Source organism: Dunckerocampus dactyliophorus, chromosome 6 (genome assembly GCF_027744805.1).
Source record: "Dunckerocampus dactyliophorus isolate RoL2022-P2 chromosome 6, RoL_Ddac_1.1, whole genome shotgun sequence".
Lineage (NCBI taxonomy): Eukaryota > Metazoa > Chordata > Actinopteri > Syngnathiformes > Syngnathidae > Dunckerocampus > Dunckerocampus dactyliophorus.
The window spans coordinates 26,528,127-26,547,537 of NC_072824.1; the positions used below are offsets into that span (position 1 = coordinate 26,528,127).

General features: G+C 43.2%; 3 protein-coding genes across 4 annotated transcripts; 1 reads left to right on the plus strand and 2 right to left on the minus strand.

Moving 5' to 3' along the window:
* The first annotated feature begins 47 nt into the window (after positions 1–47).
* anapc11 (APC11 anaphase promoting complex subunit 11 homolog (yeast)) lies at positions 48–2,747 on the plus strand. 2 transcript variants are annotated; one of them, XM_054778501.1, is made up of 3 exons: positions 48–205; positions 579–697; positions 2,425–2,744. In XM_054778501.1, exons 2-3 carry the CDS (start codon positions 589–591, stop codon positions 2,568–2,570), a joined length of 255 nt encoding a protein of 84 aa, XP_054634476.1. In that variant the 5' UTR covers positions 48–205; positions 579–588; the 3' UTR covers positions 2,571–2,744. The 2 variants fall into 2 exon arrangements, with proteins under 2 accessions (XP_054634476.1, XP_054634477.1); XM_054778502.1 differs by lacking the exon at positions 48–205 and adding an exon at positions 226–486 and having other exon boundaries at positions 2,425–2,747.
* On the minus strand, positions 2,675–6,061 carry ppp1r27b (protein phosphatase 1, regulatory subunit 27b). Its single transcript, XM_054778500.1, has 4 exons — positions 6,026–6,061; positions 5,111–5,652; positions 4,893–5,043; positions 2,675–4,040 (listed from the first exon to the last, which is right to left on the minus strand). Exons 2-4 carry the CDS (start codon positions 5,322–5,324, stop codon positions 3,920–3,922), a joined length of 486 nt encoding a protein of 161 aa, XP_054634475.1. The 5' UTR covers positions 5,325–5,652; positions 6,026–6,061; the 3' UTR covers positions 2,675–3,919.
* A 312-nt stretch (positions 6,062–6,373) lies between these two features.
* p4hb (prolyl 4-hydroxylase, beta polypeptide) lies at positions 6,374–15,559 on the minus strand. The gene is made up of 11 exons (XM_054778499.1): positions 15,241–15,559; positions 13,802–14,005; positions 12,478–12,611; positions 12,240–12,377; positions 10,805–10,909; positions 10,577–10,702; positions 10,269–10,469; positions 10,071–10,191; positions 9,360–9,541; positions 8,733–8,849; positions 6,374–7,529 (listed from the first exon to the last, which is right to left on the minus strand). Exons 1-11 carry the CDS (start codon positions 15,377–15,379, stop codon positions 7,455–7,457), a joined length of 1,542 nt encoding a protein of 513 aa, XP_054634474.1. The 5' UTR covers positions 15,380–15,559; the 3' UTR covers positions 6,374–7,454.
* Between the last annotated feature and the right edge of the window lie 3,852 nt (positions 15,560–19,411).

Here is a 19,411-nt window from a genome sequence, read left to right on the forward strand (position 1 = left end):
CCCCACTGTGTAGAAATGAGACAAATAGATATATTTTAACAACTTCATTTTTGTATTCGTAATTTAATGAAGGAGTGAAAATAATACTGTACTTCAAAAATGGTGAGCGTGTTCGTTGCGTAGCGGAAGAGGCGGGACTGGCTTGAAATATGGCGGCGATCATCAACCCTTAGCTGTGGAAAACATATTGCGAACGCCATTTCCGGTAGGTGCTCAACAGTTAGATTTACAGTGTCAAAATTCACTTACTCGGTAATTAGGTGCACAGTGTACACACTTATTGAATTGTACTGAAGGACCTATTTTAGTTGAGACACAGCCTGAGCCTAGCATTAGCTACTGTCTTACAGTACACGCAAGAAGTAGTTTAGGCATCATACTGATTTCCACACCGCAGGAAAATCCCGATAAAATGATTTTGTTTAGGAAGTAGCATAAAAGCTGTAGTGTGGTTGTATGTGTAAAGGCAGGTTTAAATGCCCACAGGTTGGTGAAGTAGCTCCTAGCTAGTATGTCATGAGCTAGCTACATGTCGCTGCCTTGCTAGCGCTTGCTAACGTTAACCATTTGTCTCTCAGGACGTGCAGGATGAAGGTGAAGATCAAGAAATGGAACGGAGTGGCATCCTGGTTGTGGGTGGCTAATGATGAGAACTGTGGGATCTGCAGACTGGCCTTCAATGGTTGCTGTCCTGACTGTAAGTACCGTATGAACATTTCTACTTAGTGTCTGCTTTCATGTTGTGGACAGAAGGGGGCAGTTTATCAATTTGATTTAAAGTGAATACACACAGTTAAACGCCACTGGGGAGGAAAGGGCCCCCAGAACCCTGAAAAACTTATTTGAGACCGCGTCAAGTCCGGACACCACATAAAGACTGAGGCTGTAACAAATACATTGTCTTTATTTTATAACAATAAAAGCACTATAGATTAAAACACTTTGACACTGAAACGCAATAAATAGTAAATCAATACAACAAAAATCACACAAGAGCAACCAGTGTAAACAAAAAAGCATGGAGAGTAATATAAAACAAAGAAAATAACTCAAAGTAACCGTATTGCCAAAACTACAATTAAGAGAGTGCTTGTTATTCCCACCAGTAGAGGGAGACCCTGCTCTGTTAGGAGCACCCCTGGATGCGGCACCCAGACACAAAGACGGCCACACAAGCCTGCCTCCGCTCGGGGAGAAGAAAATGTTTGGTTGAGCACCATTACAAATCCCGGCAGAGCAACGGCACCCTTGGATAGCAGCCTTTGCAACGGCTGCAATATTGTGCCTGAAAAAATGAGGACACCAGTCTTTCCTACTATAATAAACGAAATTTAATCGAAGTGCATCTTACCTGCCAGTGACAGCATGCGCTCATAGACAGCGAGGGCTGGTCCGAACAGCAACTCAGGATCTTTGGGAGCAGTAAGTCTACGTCAGCCCTGGCAGAAAGGCCCAAATAACGAAACAACGGGCAAGCATACAGTGGAACCGGCGTCCGACCCACGCCGCAGCGAAGCGCCCAGGCTCATTAGTGCCACGCCACCGCACCACGCGGGCATGGAAGTCATGCCAGAGCGTGCGCTTGCCACCCACCAGGCTTCATAGATCCAGGTCGGCGCCGCCCCCTAATCACCACAGGTGTGGCGCGCAACGACGTGCCACAATGTGTTTCTTATTTTACTGCCCATGTCACCAAATCCAACCTCAATCGAAGTTAGTTGTGAGGTCTTTTTTGCACTGCTAACACTCAAGTACGATAACGGAAGTGCACTTGAACTAAAATACAACGCACTTAGTGTACCCATAATGAACCGATTCGTGATTCCATAATACTTAGGTACGCACAGATCCGTGATGATGCCGTACACTGTGGCACAACTACAAAATGCTGAGTACACACCTAACCACCCTCATTCGTCGCCATCGTGGCTACATAGTAGAAAAGGGGAAGGATGAACTTGAGTGGTTGCAGTTCTCCATTAAAAAAAAGCGAAGAAGAGGAAGCGGTGTAATTATTGCGATCATCATTTCCGGTAAGTGTTTAACGACAGTCGTGGATTTGGAGCAGTACATTGTCAAAATCTGCGACCTCAGCAACTTCATAGTAGGAATGAGTGATGGAAATATTTCATTTGAGACACATGGAAATGGCCCCAAAAAATGGCACCTGCAAACCAAAATGGACGACTACCTGTGCGTCCTTACAGTCTGTGCTCTTCGATGAGTTTTATGTGACGTGTCATGATGAAAATGGAAACTGCGTACCATACCAAATGTTCCATACTGAAACATCGAATTCCGAATACATGTACTGTCATACCCCTAGTGACAAGTTATTTTTGTTTTTTTTTAATGTATCACTGTGGGAATGCACAAGACTCCCCCCTTCCACCATCACAGTTGACACATCCATCTGTTTTGCAGGTAAAGTACCTGGGGATGACTGCCCTCTGGTCTGGGGTCAGTGTTCCCACTGTTTCCACATGCACTGCATCTTGAAGTGGCTCAACTCCCAGCAGGTCCAGCAGCAGTGTCCCATGTGCAGACAAGAGTGGAAGTTTAAAGAGTGAACATGTGGATTTATGCTATGGCTGTAAATACGCTTTTGTACCTGTACAGTGTACAAGTTAGTGTAGAGAAATGAAGCTGAAATCGGAGTAATCGTATGTACAGTTTATTTGAAAATTAAGTAAAAACGTAATAAAAATAAAAGTTTACAATGTGGAATCTGTCCTGTTATCAGTTTGCTGAATGTTAGAATCTATTCTAAACTCTCATTTAGATTTTTCTTGGAGGATGCTAATGCAGTGTAGCACACACAGATGCTAACATACAAAGTACATAACGTCCGCACTGACTGTGTCACAAACTTCCATACTTTGGTTTGTAATGTTTAGACTAGCATCTTTGTCTTTATCCTCACTAGGGTCGCGGGTATGCTGGGGCCTATCCCAGCTGACTTTGGGCGAGAGGCGGGGTACACCCTGGACCGGTCGCCAGCCAATCGCAGGGCACATATAGACAACCAACCATTCACACTCACATTCATACCTACGGACAATTTAGAGAATTTACCTGGAGAAAACCTGCGCATGGACGGGGAGAACATGCAAATAAGAGTAGTTGCTGGCGCTGATATTGATAACAGTGACGAGAAATGAAGCTAAATCTGAGGAATTGTATCTACAGTTTATTTGAAAAAGTAGAAAAATAAATAACAAAACTTTACAATGTGAAATCTGTCCAGTTGTCAGTTTGCTGAATGCTAGAATCTATTCCAAACATTCATTGAGCTTTGACTTGGAGAATGCTAACACAATGTAGCACGCACAGTGGCGGACTTCCATACTCCTACTTAAGTCCTTGAGTGTATCAGTGCGTTCACGCCGAGGAGTAAGACAAAATGCAGTACACTGTCAGTACTCTGACGTTGCACTCAGTGACTGTGCAGCGCAGGAAACGTACCACTCTCAATATCCGCCATCTTGGCTACGCAGCAAAATGAGAAGGGGGCTAACTTGATTGGTTGCAATTCACCATTAAAAAGGAGAAAATAAGAAGCAGGTAAATATTATGACCGTCATTTCCGCAAAGTACACAACGACAGTAATGGATTTGGAACAGCACTTCGCTGTCAAAATTCACTCACTGAGGAACTAAGTAGAGTGTCTCAAATGGAAACACAGGCTGTCTTGTCCTCCTTCCAGCATCATGTCAAATAAGACCAAAGTGTTCATTGAAAGTCATTGCAGGGTAAAAAGTGGTTCTTGGAAGTCCATGTACCAGCCTGCTCTGTCAGGCTTCCTTCCTTTAGGCGTCCACCATCACCTCCACGGTTGAGGCAGCTCTCCGCTTGAAGATACTGAACTCATCGTGCCTTCATCATGCACAACAGTCGAGCGGCGGAAACTAGTGGTTCTCAGTCGTCGACCGGGCCGAAGATGTCCAGCAGTTCCTTGTTGTCTGGGTCGATGAGGTCAGCTGGCTTCTCCCCGCTGTTGTTTTCCAGATTTGGGTCGGCGCCAAGGGAGAGGAGGTAGCTGGAAGAACACGAACAGAGTACGTTGCTCTGTGTCAGATTCAGGAAGGTCAATGAGGTGCAGCAATGTAGGAGATCCATATGGTCTAGATCAGTGGTCACCACCTTTTTTGGACCGAGATCCCTACCGTGAACCTGTGCAAGATCTACCCTACCCCCCCATTTACCATTTTTTTTGTTATTTTATTTAGTTTCTGCTGTGATGCAATGACAAACGAGCCACGGGCTGCGGACGGCCCCTGAGGCGCACTTTGGTCACACCTACTTTTGTGAATCTTCGTCGGGGTTGGGCTTGTGTCGTTGGCTCGAAAGGAGCAAACTACAACTGGCATTTTGGCTCAGCGTCGCTCAGCGATGGTAAGGAGAGAGAGAGAGAGACTGGTCAATGCAGCCCTAACGAGCCGCAGCTCAACGTTTTTTTTGGAGGTGCACATTTATGGAGTTATAATTTGTGCCATAATTTTGAGGAAACAAAGGCAGGTTTTGAGCCAAATTATTGTGCAGTAACTACTGTTGCAGGCTTAGGCACATCGCTGCGCTCTGTCACTCACTTTTTCTCCCTGCTTAACCTCTGCATGCTTGCGAGGCAATCCGGTGTGCATGCGCCGGTACCGGGCGGGCCAGGTTTTGGGGACTGGGCTCTTGGGTGGATTGCATGCCTGGAGGGCAGAGAGGCGAACGGTCGTGTTGCCTGTTACTCTCCAGGAGGGGAGGGCACTGATGTAGCAATACATTTTTTTGTAATATTCTCGTGATCGACTGGCAAAGTCCCCAAAGGTTGACCAGTGGCTCGCGATCGACGGGTTGGGGACCCCTGGTCTAGATGGTATGTTGGGGCTGTGAAGATGCTCACCGTGCAATGTGAGGGAAGCCATCGCTGCAGGCCATGTGAAGTGGTGTCCACCCTTCCTCGTCTCTCTGGTGGATGTCTGCTTCATAGTGGACCAGCAGCTCCACACACTCAAGGTTCCCAGACAGTACTGCCTCATGGATGGCTGCCATACCTGCACACACCACAATAGTTACCAACTACAACGCACCAGCCGCATGTCAGACCACATCTAGTCCTACCAGAGTGGTAGATGGTGTCCAGGCTGACTCTTCTGGCGCGGATGAAGCGTCCAATCCTCTCCAACTCGCCGTGCCGTACAAAGTCTTGGAAGACAATGTCGTGGGGGAAGTGGACGCTGCGGGGGGGCTTCTGCGATACCGAGCTTCTGTACTTGTCCTGGGTGTAAGCTCTAAGTCCCACAGTCTGAGACACGGGGTAGCGGTAGTACTTCATCCTTCTATGTCAGTTCAAATAGAGAAGATTTGTCGTCCTTGATGGTTTCTTCCTCACACGTTCTGTATCACTCGAGTGTGGAGCTGCTCCTTTGGAAGCCAGACCTGCCCTTACACCTCTTTATACTCTCAGTCAGGCTATTTTAGGACACCCCACAGATGAGCAGTCCCCTCATGTCAGGGTTCCTCCCTTCGGTGGTCACGAGCCATGACCGTTTCACCCCCACAAATCATCACCTCCGCAGCAGGGGGAGGGAGGATCGTAGTGAAGGCAACTTAAGGAGACTCCTGGGTCACATACGTTCAGATGCAATATCAAGGATGTTGTTCTTCTCATATGAAATAAACAAATCCTGCATGAGTGTGTCTTCACCTTCAGAGTCATTGACTAATTTAACCCATAAAAAAACATTTAAAGTAGATGATGGGGGATGACGTTACATGTATTGCGTATTTGAAAATGAACCCATTTTGTGTACCACAAATGTACTTTGCTTCAATAATTCAAACAGTGCATTTAGTCTCGATAGCAAAACCCGATAGATCCATGTAGCTTTTTATGTGAATACATTGAATATAGCAAGAACTTTATTGTAATAGTTGGCAACCCATTAACGTTAAATGACTTTAATGAGCTTTAATGCGCCCCCCCCCCCCCCCCCCCCCCCCCCCCAAAAAAAAGATGTAAATGCGCTAGCTTACCTGACCGCTGCCATTTTGGGGGATCCACATCCTGAGACACTTGGCTGCCTGACGCTTGACTGCCGTTAAACACGTTGCCCAAACTTGACACATCCGATATGGAGGCGACGTTAACGTACGTCTATCTAAGTCTATGGGCCAGCAAATAGGCCGAGCGCACGTCGATACGTTCTGCATATGCGCAGAACCACAGGCACTGTTTTTGAGGCTAGTATTGTAATTGGTCCTCAACAAATTTGATATTTTAATGTTTGGTGAAGTTGCTATGAACTTTATAGATTGAGGGAACAAAGTTACATTTCACAGCCGGTGGAATACTGTTACACTTCAACATAACGAATGAAAATGTTTCACTTTTTCAAAATTGTTTATTGGCCACCATTTCACATTTTCCACAACAATCTGGATATGATGGAATGCTTCAAGTATCCCTCACCACTGTACAGATGTCAAACTTGATCTCCTAGCTCTACATGTGCCACCACCTACCACAGTACACAAGCGCTTGCGCACACATAACATGATCAAAACTATCCATTCCGCTTCAGACAACAGTGACAAGTGGTGTGTAGATAGAGCCAAGAAGGATACAGAGTACAGCATGGGTGAGGAGCATCAGATTATCACACACTTCTCTCAGAAGTAGCACATCTGCGCCGCTTGAGTAACCCTAACAATCTATAGTTCGGCATGAACACAGTATCACTTTGCAGAACCCGCTCAAAACCCCAAAACATCCATGGCCTGAGTGTAAGTGCCAACTCTGCCCCAACAAGGCCAACTGGCTACAACTGGGCACGATGGTCAAACATAAAAAAAAACACCCAAAACTAGTTCGTTAAAGCAATTAAATAAAACATGTTTTTTTCATCCAAAAAAAAAGTTAGCATTCGTTCTTTTAGAAAATGGTCATTTTACAAGAGTGAGGACAGTAACGAATGAAGGTCTTGAACTACACCAAGGGGGAAGAAAAAGGGCAAGTTGCTACACAGCGAGGGAATCATATTGGTGAAAAATACAAACTGGAGGGCCACTTGTTCTCTTGAGAGGTTGATCCTTACAGAAGCATCCGCTCTAAACTACTTTAGTGCATACGACTCTTGAACGGTGGAAGCTTTAACAAAACAAGGCGAATAACTGGCATGGAAGCCTAGCATGAGGCATCACCATGTAGTTCCGTGTAGCCGCCCTCCCCTCCCCTCAGAACAGAAGACCAGTCTAGGCAAACAAAATGAGGTTGGGGGGCCGCCTCGCCACTCATGTGCTGCCTTGGCCAATTACCGGGCCGGGCTGGTGGACTCATAGGCAGTTACACAAGTGACGTATTGATGTTCTCAGCTCAGGACTTGTGGGGGGTGGGGTTCAATAAAGAGTGAAGGTGGTGTAGTGACTGGAAAGAGGGAACAGGGCAGGACTCCTCTCTTAGCTCTTACAACTCGTCATGACCATCGTCGTCGTCGTCGTCCTCGCCGTCAGAGTCCTCGTCCTGACCTTCATCCAGGTCCTGGAGATCAGAGGGCACAAATTAATCAAGAGAATGAAATCATCCAAACACACACCCACCCACCCACACACACACACACACACACACACACACACACACGCAGTATGAAACTAACATTTTAGGTTGGGACAGAAATCAAAAACTGACTACAGCAAGTCTTTGATCTCCTGCTTATAAAGATATGAATGGTCCATAATTTCAATGGTGGGGTTATAGCAACAGACAAAAGTCACAAAAGAACATTAAATGGAAAAAAAAAAAAAAAAAAAAAAAAATTCAGCAGGGGATCAAATACCCTCCCCCACCCAAATTGTGCATGACATGTATTTGCATGGGCATTCCTTCATGTCTAGTCTAGGACTAGACGAGGATTTGAGTATGAGATGAGCGTGTGCAGGCAGACGCTAATGTTAGCGCCAATGCTGCACGTGCGCCACTGCCAGCTCCCGCCCAGTAAACAGGACAGCTGTACAAGATATGAGAGGACGGTAAAAGGCTGCGCTAGAATTAGACTTCTGAGAAGGAGTGGAGTTAAAAGTAGCATAAACAGTCCCGTTGCGCACCCAGGACCTGTAGTGAGTTCTTAATTAAAAGCCAGCCAAGATGTCTGCATAAAGATATGACACGTTAACGTCTTACATCTAATTTATTTATACTTTAAAATGCCTAATTAAATGCAACGTCTGATTGGCTGGCGACTAGTCCAGGGTGTACCCCGCCTCTCGCCCGAAGTCCGCTGGGATAGGCTCCAGCGTACCCCCGCGACTGTAATTAGGATAAGCAGCATAGAAAATGGATGGATAAATGCAACACTAGAAAACATCAGTTTATGACAAATTTCACTTCACCGCTGACCATACTGTCCTGGTGAGAGCACACCCACTTGGAAGAGAAGTAGGGGGGTCAGTGCTAATGTTAGAACCTACAATCCTGACTGAATCCAGAACCTTTTTTTAGGATCTCAAGTCGTCTCCAAAATCATAAAACATTAAAACACACTCAAAACCTGATCCCTTGAGACATCCATTCATCCACCTCAGACGATCCAACCCACTAGTCCCATCAAAAAAGCAGCCTTTACAAATATACATTGATTAAAACTGCCAGAAAGTTTTTGTAACAATATGTTCATTATTGTGTAGCAGTCGTGTACAGCTCCTAGTTAAAGCATTTGTTGATGCAAATGAATAGTCAATTTCTTACCTCAGCATCATAGTCCTCCTCATCATCATCCCCAGCAGGGGAACCTCCCTCCTTACCGCCACTCTCCAGGAACTTGGTGAGGCCTTCCAGTGTTCTCTCCCCATTGTAGTCGATCACCTATCAGTAAGATGGAGTTTCTTACAAATGGTTGCATCTTATTTCCTACCCAGCTACACTTAAAAAATATAAGCTATATACGCTATACAATTTCAGATTATTCAGGTGTGATTCATTGAAAGTGGTTGCATGCATCTCTGCAGCCACCGCATCCTGGTATACTGCACGCTTTGTCCTTTCTACCAGGTGGATCTCGTGTACATAGCACTTATTTAATAGGACAGAAATGAGAATACCTGCTTAAGAGTAAAGCAGCACAGCCTCACAAGAGTCACTGAGCAGGAATGCAGCAGAGTCAATCAACAACAACATGTTTATGGAGGTCAGAAGGCTCACATTTCTACAGCTTGCGTTGCTAAATCTAGAAGCACTAATGACACCTTGGTTATTACTTTGGATGTGAGGCTCCACCTACACATTACAATTGCAGGACCAGGAAAAGGTCTGATCCAATTTTCCACACACGGTTAATAGAACATTGATGATTGTTACAAGAATGAGTGTTAATACCGTGCGTTCGTCTCCTGCAGGGAAGAATTTAAGAGTGGGGAAGCTGTGGACTTTGACTGCCTCAATCTCATTGGCTGTGGAGTCCATCTTCGCCACGACGATGTCAGCGCTGTCCTTGTACTTCTCTCCCAGCTTTTCCCAGATGGGATTCAGCTGCTTGCAGTGGCCACACCAAGGTGCATCTGCAACACAGCAAAGTTACTTCAATCTGCATAAGACTTCAAAAGCTCAAGATTTTAAACAGTCAATTAACCTGTGGTTGGACGAAAAGGCCAAAAAATGTGCCTTTTTAAAATAGTCGTGTTCGTGTGGACATAGCCTAAGAAGATGAGATTATCTGAAGTGGAGAAGTGTAACAAAAAACAAAATACTAGAATGATCCAGCTGCTATTTTTAAGTGGATTCTTTCAGCTAAAGTGTCTGGTAACAATTCCCTTAGCAGAAGCTGCCATGAGAGCATACGTGTGAAGCCTGACCACAAACTCATGGAAATGAAAACGGCTTAGCTGCGAGTTACAAAGTGTCAAATTTGGATTTCCAACACAAACACTTAGAGGCTCTGCCTTTATAATACTCCTGTTGAAAATAGGCCTTTAAATAGGTGAACCCTTTGGTAAGATCAGGTCAATGATGAGCAAATTTGCCTTCATTAAAAAGCCAATTTCTCCTAACATTTATGTAATCAAAGTGCACAGTGAAGAGCAATCTTACAGAATTCAACAAAGACGTTCTTCTTGGGATCGAAGGCGACCTCCTCAAAGTTCTTGCCAACCAGAACCTTGACTGGGTTTTTGTCCCAGTCTTCGGGGATGTCTTGGCTCATACGGTGAGGCTGACAAGGAAGACGGCACATACCTTAGCCATCTTGCTCGATAGTGAATGTATAACGTCACTCGGCCATAATCTTACCTTCAGTTTGCCCTCAAGGAACTGAGTGCAGAATTCAACAATGCTTTCCGCAGCGATGGCGTCGTTCTCTGGCTTGTACTTGGTCATCTCATCCTCTAAAGTGATGAGACGAATGGCAGGGCATTCCTCTTTCTTCAGGCCAAAGAACTCCAGGATGCGCTGGTTGTCGTCCACGTCGCTATCGATGAAAATGAACAGGATCTGGACAGAAAATTAGTCAATAAAAATGCCTCCATCCTAACAAAACAATGGAAGTGATGGCTGCTAATACGATGACTGATAACGTGACCGCGGTACAGTTGACCTACCTGACCCTTGAATGACTCTGCGGCTTTCTTAAACTGGTCCATTTTCTCCTGGAAGTCTGAGGCAGCTTTTGGCAGAAACATGAGAATGTGGGACTTGATCTCGCCTCCAAAAATTTTCGGAGCCGTCTGGATAAGACAGACATTGGAGAAATTAAAGATCACTTGGGCCTGTTGCACTGCTTATTACTTTGTATTGCGATCTTAAAAGGAAACAACCCCACTAATTACCTGCTCGGTGAACTCTATGACTAGAGGCAGTTGGTTGGCCTTGACGAAAGACAGGATGTTGTCTTTGGTGAGCTCACCATCAAAGGTGTTGCGTCCCTCATCGAACTGAAAACACAAAACGTGTTTGATTGCATGTGAACTCCAAAACATTTACCATACAACCCACATTAAAATCATCTGGTGATATTTGGGAATTTTTAAAAAAAAAATATATACGGACCAAAATTCCCCCACCCCCAAAAAAACAAATCCTTGGCTTAAATATAGTTCAGTGCATTTTCTAATTTTTCAAATGCTTTTATCAAAAAATGTGTGGCACAACAAGCATACCAACAATTTGAAAAAAAATATGATGTGCAAAAGGGCAATAAACCTCTGGGAAAGAAAGACAAAAAGTTCATTTGAATAACATACAATAATATTGACTTACACATGCCCCACATACCCCTCAGTACCAGAGTTTTTCTTATTGCTGGTCAGGCCCTAATATTTCTAAGGAAACACCTGCATTTTATTTGTGAAAAATAAGTGTCAACATCAGCCAACTTTTGGCCTACTACAGATTATTCTCTGCTACAACTGAGCGCTAAAGAACCGACTCAACTGCTGCTCGTTACGGATGACAAAACTACCAACTTGAGGTCCCATTATCCCAGCTACTGTAGCCTTGCAGTTTTGTCTTCACCCCTTGTGAATTTAATTTTAATAGCCATTAGTGCATGTTTAGAAACACCAATCCAATGATTGATCATTGTGTATACATATGACAGATCGGTTTCCTCTTACGATACCCTAAGTTAATTCCAAGGGTTTACATGCATTTTAAAGCCGAATTCCTGCTTTTAGTGCATGTAAATGTAGTGTGTTACTAGTTAGGTCTCCATTTGGCAGTTCAACAGAGAGTCACTATTGTAGATGTACCCAACAAGTTCAAGCGTCAAGTCCCTTCATTTGCACAACGGTACGATGCTTGACCATAGTCAGTTTTTGCGTTTTAACCAACAAGTGTATTAGCCCTGTCAGTGCAGAGAGCTCTGGGCTGCAATTCAACAACTGCTCAAGGCCAATTTGCCGTAGATGGAATCATTCAATGTCATTAGCCTCACGTGCGGCTGTCATTCCATTAGCAGGTCTATCAGAACTGGCAGGGACGTGAAAAGCAATGCAGGGGGACCTCAGACGTGGCAAAATTAGCAGCAGCGGATACTGCGGGGTCAACTGCATCAGATTACCGTGCAAACACGTATACCAAAAAGACTGCAGCAGACTGAAATGTGAGCTTAATTAAAAACTCACGTGAGGCCACAAATGACCCCTTTAACGATTATTCGATTACACAGTCAACTGAACCAATCATGTTAAAGCTAATAAAATGCAATGCAATCTGTCATTTTAAATGCCTCAAAGTAATTGTGACCACAGAAATTGCACTCACCTTCTTGAAGAGAACAACACTGTCCTGGGACGCCTCAAACTTGGTAAAAACGGCTTCTTCTGAAGTCATGGCAAAGGGAATATCTTCTACGCCTTCAGCTGCTTTTTCAAAGGCCTTGGCACCAGCAGATGTAACATCCTATGGCAAAAAAGATACTTTGCTTAGTTTCGAGCTGAAAGTCATTTTGTACATTTTGTGTTTATCTTTGATACGTCCTACTTGCAAACGGCTCTCACACCTTAAAGAATCCAATGACCACCACTTCATTGTCAGCTATCAGAGACTGTGCGGCAGTGACTTCGCCGAGGGTGGCGACAGCAGGGCCTGTTCGCTTCTTCAGCCAGTTAACAATGTCATCAGCCTGCCTTCCAGCTGAAACACAGGAAGCAAATTAAGACAGATCTAAAAACACCACCAACCTGCTACTTTTTAACCCATTCTTTTTTTTCTTTGCATTAAGACAACAATGACTCACTGAAGCAGCAGAGTAACCACCTCAGTCCCAAGGAAGTCATACATGGCAGGACCAAGAAACACTCAAGTGGTAAAGTGCAAGAATAGACAAGCAAGAGTTTCCTCTGATGACCCAACAGGTGTAAGAGCGCGTACGGCCCATGGTGTAAACGCTTCTACTCCTGAACCGCAGCAGTGCTGAGAAAACACCAGTCGGCAACAACAGTGCTCGGAAAGGGCTTTCTGTCTACGCACACAGTCAATTTGCCATTGTTTGTAAAGTAGGTTTTAGATCTATTTAAATATTTTAATAACTTCTCTTCACCCTAATACAACACTACAAAAACTTGACTGCAGTGGTGATGATGCTCCTCCTTTGAAACGTTATACTGACCTCTGCTGGCAAAATGTCAGGTTGCAGTCAAATTAGGCAGATTATTTTGTTATGTTTTGACAAAAATGCAACGACTGAACATTGAGAATTTGTGATACAGGGGCTAGATACAAGGGCTACATTAACACTTAGGATTGCTATGAAATTATTATTTTTTTTTTTGGATGAGGGGCTTTTCACTGATCAGATCAGACTGAAGAGTTTCCACATGTCAAGAAGACATTCGATCCTTTAGTGTGTATGCACTAAATTTTATATAGCTCAACCTGCCAGCATTCAACTGAATGGATCGCCAACCAGTCATGTGAGTCATTCGGACAAAGCAGTTGGTTCTTCAAATGTCATTATGTCACTTGATTTTATCTGCATTCAATCGAACTTTGATGCAATGGTTTAAATCGTGTATCGAAGGGTCAGTGTGGAACTGCCATTACAACACTGCACGCACCGGAAAGGTTTAGTATAACCGTGTAAGCACATCTTCAACAAACTTGCACTGATGAGTTTTTAATAAAGAAAATATAATTTTTTTTTGTACACGGCCACCGATGGAAAAGGTTTGGACAATGTGGGGCTTCAAGGCAAAAAAAAAAAAAAGTCTACATTTAGGTTAACTCAAAGAGGAAAAACATTACATGCATACACGTTTTTAACCACAAATCTTGCAACACTGCTTTAAATGCTGCAAATAAATCTGTTCAGATTAGAGGCTCACCTGAGTAGTCTCTGGAGGATTCCTTATCCCCCTTAAAGAACTTGATGGTGGGATATCCTCGGACACCAAACTCCTGGGCTAGATCGCTCTCTTCTGTGGCATCAACCTTACCCAGGCGGATCTCCGAACCCTCTGCCTTCAGCATGCCAGCGGCCCTGGCATACTCTGGCGCCAGTGCCTTGCAGTGACCACACCATGGGGCATCTGAAGCATGGAGTACAAGCAAGAAATTGAGTAAAGCGCGCACACACACACACACACACAAGTTGGGGTAGTAGTTGGAGCAACCAAGGAATGTATACAAAGTATACAAAAGTTTTACAATAAGGATACATTTTACATTAAGTAGTGTAGTAATTTTTGGCTGTAAAACCTTGCATCGATCCAGATCGAATTTATATTACAAATCAAAACAGCAGTTAACAATCCACAACTACACAAGATAATGTATCTAGAAATCGTGTGTGTGGAATAGAAGTGGGGAAAAAGGAACATTTGAGCCCGAAAATGTTAAAATTCCTTGAACCTTTTTTGTAATGTTAAAAATAAACAGGCTGAATGTCCTGGTGGATTGAACGCTGTTGGGAAACTGTCAAAATCCAGGCGGAATAAAAATAAATGAAACATTTTGGTGCAGAATTTAGTGTGCTTTAATGCTCTTCAGCATTCACGTGATTAACAAATTGCTTTTCAGTTATTTGTCTGCAATGTGAAACAAACAAATCACTCATCCCGGCATGACATATCAAATAAATTCCCAGCATTGCATCATTTTAAATACTTCGCAAAACATCCACCCTGCAGTCCAATGTGTAAACACACTCCAGTGAAGTACACGTCAACTTAGCTCCACAGACACACTAAGATCACGCCCCATCCTTAGCTCATTGGCTTGCATGACCCAGGATCAGGCTGTGACTGGCCCACTGGTAGTCACATGATTTGAGAGCAGGTCAACAATCTGACTCCAGAGCAGCGGGACAGGCCTGCGTGCTTTCAAGTAGTGACTCATTCACAATCACGGCTAATTTGTTTTCTTTGTTATAAAATGAATGCAAACCCACAAGTACAAACTAGCAAGTACATCAACGTCTCATCTGTTGTGTGGAACAATGGAGTTTCTTTCCCATTTGTGTGCAATCTAACTACTTCGGCTAATCAGCCTGTAAGCCTGCATCAAAAAGGCTGTACAGTTGAGTTTAGTTGCATTAGTCCGTTCCACGTCGTTCAGTGTAGTTTTGTTACACACCTTCCACCAACAGCAAAATGCAATGGGCAACATTTGGTAACACTCCAGGAATTAGCCATCACCAGGACTAACTTGTGGAAGGCGACAAAGTTTAACTGTACAACGGACACAAGTTAGCTAGCAAGCTAGTTGACGAGCCGACAAGCCCGAGAAATACCAAGAAACATTTGGCAGATTTTACGGTACTTACAAAATTCTACCAGGAGGTTGGGGTGTGCTTGGAGAGCCTCATCGAAGTTACTGCTTTTCAGTACCAGGACGTCTTCTTCCTCGGCGATCTCAGCCGGAATGGCTACTGCTAACAGACTCAGGAGGAATAACTTAAGCATTTTCGTCGACGATGAGTCTTCCGCAGACAGAGTAGAGGGTAGGAGGCGCAGTCGACTCAAAGTTGTACTTCTTGTTGTTTTTTTTAAAGAGACTATGTGGTATTTTGTGTCTACCGCTACTAACGTGGCAGTGCGCGCAGAAAGCAGAGAGGGTCAGCTGCAGTGCGCATGCGTATTTATCAGGTCCTTAGCAGTTCGTGTTGAAATGTGACTGGACCGCAGCTGCCTGCACCTGGAAGTGAAACGCAGCGCCTGTCGCTCGTGCATAACGTCACAATCGAACATGATCACGTCAGAGAGCAATGCCACTAACGTCATGGAGAGACGCACTGCCTCTTGCTGTTTACATTTTAATGTACAACGAGCAAACGCGAAACAAGGGAAAATGTACGCAACCAATTGAAAGATGCGTGTGTAGGGACGTTGAGTTACAACACAAAATTGTACATTTGATCTGTATCGAGATCAAAACTTGAAACCAAATGTGTACATAGCTGAGTTTGTACAACTAATGTGTGTGTGGGGTTGGGGTTGTTAATAATAATAATAAAATAATGTAAAGATAGTACTATTGCAGACGACATTCTGTTCAGAGACGAAACACAGGAGCTAATCAAAACAATTACATAAGAAATGTACAAAGAATGTAGTTTGAAATGAACAGGCTATCTTTGAAACTAAGCAAAACAAAAATGTTGGGTAACAGTAGAAAAGACACTCAAACACACATAGAAATATATGGTGTAGACCATGGGTGGGCAAACTGCGGTCCGTGGGCCTGATAACGTCTTAATCCGGCCCACCGAGCATTTCCAAATTCCTTTAAACCTTCACCATGGAAACCGTAGCTGGCAACGTGACTAGCAGTGCTATTGTGGCACGCTTGAGTTGCCAAAATAGTCAGATGCAATCTGTAGCTTGCAGCAAAAAGCAATCCAAACAACACAACACGTCAACACACACGACGCACAATGATTCTCAGTAGTCTGTGTGGCCCCCACATGCTTGTGCACATGCCTGACAACGTCGGGGCATGCTCCTAATGAGACTATGGATGGTGTCCTGGGGGATCTCCCAGATCTGCGTACAAGCACGTGGGCGCCGCACAAACTACTGAGAATCATTTTGAGTTGCTACTATGACATATTGGCAAAATGGACCAGTGTGCTGCATCATTTTATCAATTTCATTTTTGGGGTGTTTTTGATTTCCCCCCTCTATAGGGTGATCATTTTCATTTCTATCAAATTATGTGGCATCATTTTGTTACTAATACATCACCCACTTATTATCAGGAAAGTTATTCAAGATCATTTTTCCCCCAGTTTAGATCTGATGTGTTTTCAAAGTGTTCCTCAAATTTTTTTGAGCAGTGTATATAGACGGCCCCTCTGCCAAATTTTTAACCCAATATGCGAGTCAAAAGAGTTTGCCCACCCCTGCTGTAGACCAGTGGTTCCCCAACTTTTCACAGTCGTGTACCCCTTCAGACATTTGACATTTGATGCAGACTCTGCTCTCTAACTCTCTCGGTCCGTCGTGGCGAAGAGGGAGATGAGCCAAAAGGCAAAGCTCTCGATCCATGTTCCTAGCCTAACCTATGGTCATGAGCTTTGGGTAGTGACTGAAAAGACAAGATCAAGATCAAGATATAATACACATATAATATACAAGAACAATATGAAACATCAGGATGAAACGTTTACATAAGTAAAAATCAAATAACAAGAATGTAAAAAAGAGGGGAAAAAAAGGTTTAGGAGAGACAGGGGCTTAATGTGATTTCACAGTCATTACAAAGTCTTCTGGTCCAAACAGCCTCAGGGTTTATGGAACAGTCCAAGTCATTCAAATATGCCATCAATAACACCTAAAATGCAACGAAACTTGGTCTTGGCTTGCAAGCTTTACATAGTGATATTAAAACAAGATTAAAAGAAGGTTGATAACATAAACTTTATGTACCACTAATTGGAAGTGTCTGTCTATTTCTGTGGTTGTACTTAGTTGTTGTGGCAACTAAAGCGACCTCGTGGCTATTTATACTTAATAGTCTGTAGTCTGGTTCAACTGTGGTTTATCAGTTGACAAATGTTTCATGTGCCGTGACAATGTAATAAATTGAAAAATAACCCGAGAAGCAGCTGAGACCAGTGCTTACAGTATATCCTGGTAGCAAAGACATATAAACTGGTGCTGGATGAGAAAATTGTTAGGAAAAAGAACATCTGCGCGTACCATGTTAACAAGATAGCACATTATTTTATGATTTTATGATGTTACAAAGAAAATAAAATAAGCATTGAATCCAAGTTTATTGACAGAGCATGTGTTTGCTTTGAGATAAAATAAGCACCAGCTGGTCATCCACCTTTCCTTATACAGTAGCAATGTATTTACTATTTGACATGTGACTCATCTAATATCCTCTATTTTACGGTAAAGATATGATGACCAAAAGAAAAATATATACCCTTTTGGGACTGTTTTTTTTATTACAAAAATATATCAGGACATCATAAAACAATGATGAGTGAAACATAAATAATTGTAAATGTGACAAAACGTGTATTCTTACCAGGGGCGGGCAGTACGGCACATTTTGGTATCAATCCGATACCATTATTCTCTTTTATTACATACAGTTGTTTGAGCAAAATAAATACAGTCAGTAGTGCACTACTGGCTCTCATTCAAATCCTACAAAGCTCTGAAGTGTCCAAGAACTTATTCCCTGACTTACAGAATAAAAACAATCTCAATGTAATATGAACAACACAACACAAAGATATTTGTGACAATAAACACAGGAGAATTTAAAAATATCGGTCTCATCACGCTAGTATCAATCCAATACTGATACTACCTTTGGTATTGCTGCTATTGATATTTGGATCTACCTTTATTTACCATTAAAATGTTATGAAACTCCTATGTTGAGTGTATCAGAACCATACCAAATATGCCATGCCCGCCTCATGTAAAACAGGTGTGCTGAAAGCACGGCCCAGTGGGCCATTTACATCCAGCATTTTGTTTTTTATTGCCACTCAGCATATTGCTAAAAAAATCAGTTGATTATTAAAGAGATATATTGTAAGCTATATCACAAAACAAAGATGTTTTGTCCATAAAGCCCAGCATCGACCTGGATTGGTTTTGGCATTGTTTATGTGTGGTGATTCCTGTTCAATACGAATGATTCATTAGGTGAACTTCTGCCCTTCCACACTTTGACATTCTACAAAGCAGTGGACCAAAGCAAGTTGACAGATCTACACTGGGATTGACCCCATCAGTGTCACGTGACAGCACAGGAAGGAAAGAGCCAGAATGAAACTTGGCCAGGACATGAACACAGCCTCATATTGTTGTCACATGACTTTAGGTTTTCCCTTCATTAAAGGCAACAACTATGTCAAGTTGAATATAAAATAAGACAACTGACAAAACAGTATTACATGACACAACGGTGACTTTAACAGAAGTAATTTAAGTATGCCTTTTGTTGGTTTAGTCTGGTTTATTTCGAAGATGCATACAAGGTTACATTGGAGTGCATGTTATATTTTCAGTTCCACAATCCAACATGTCTGAAAAGGAGTAGGAAGAAGCAGAGTTTATTTAATCCCATCCCCTTTCCATATCACAGCAATTACTAATGAATTTGTTCACTTCCTGTATTCAATGTACATGATTCACAAACAGCTAGGGACAACCAGGATGAAGCCAAAGTGCACCATGACCTCTGCAGGCGAACCCGACGACCTCTCCCCTATTCTCTAATTCGTATGTCCAACGCCCCAGCACCCCGTGCGCAATCCACCGTCCTCCAACAAGGACCCGAGCGTCGCAACTCACAGACGTGATCCATGCACGGACCGATAACTTTGATGGTTCAATTAGAACTGGCATTTACACAGTCCTCTTCATCGTGCCTCGCACATATCAACATCATCTATTTTCTACTACTATTAACATTTTGTTCCTATTTTATTCCTTTCATGAATTTTAATGTTATTTTTATCCATA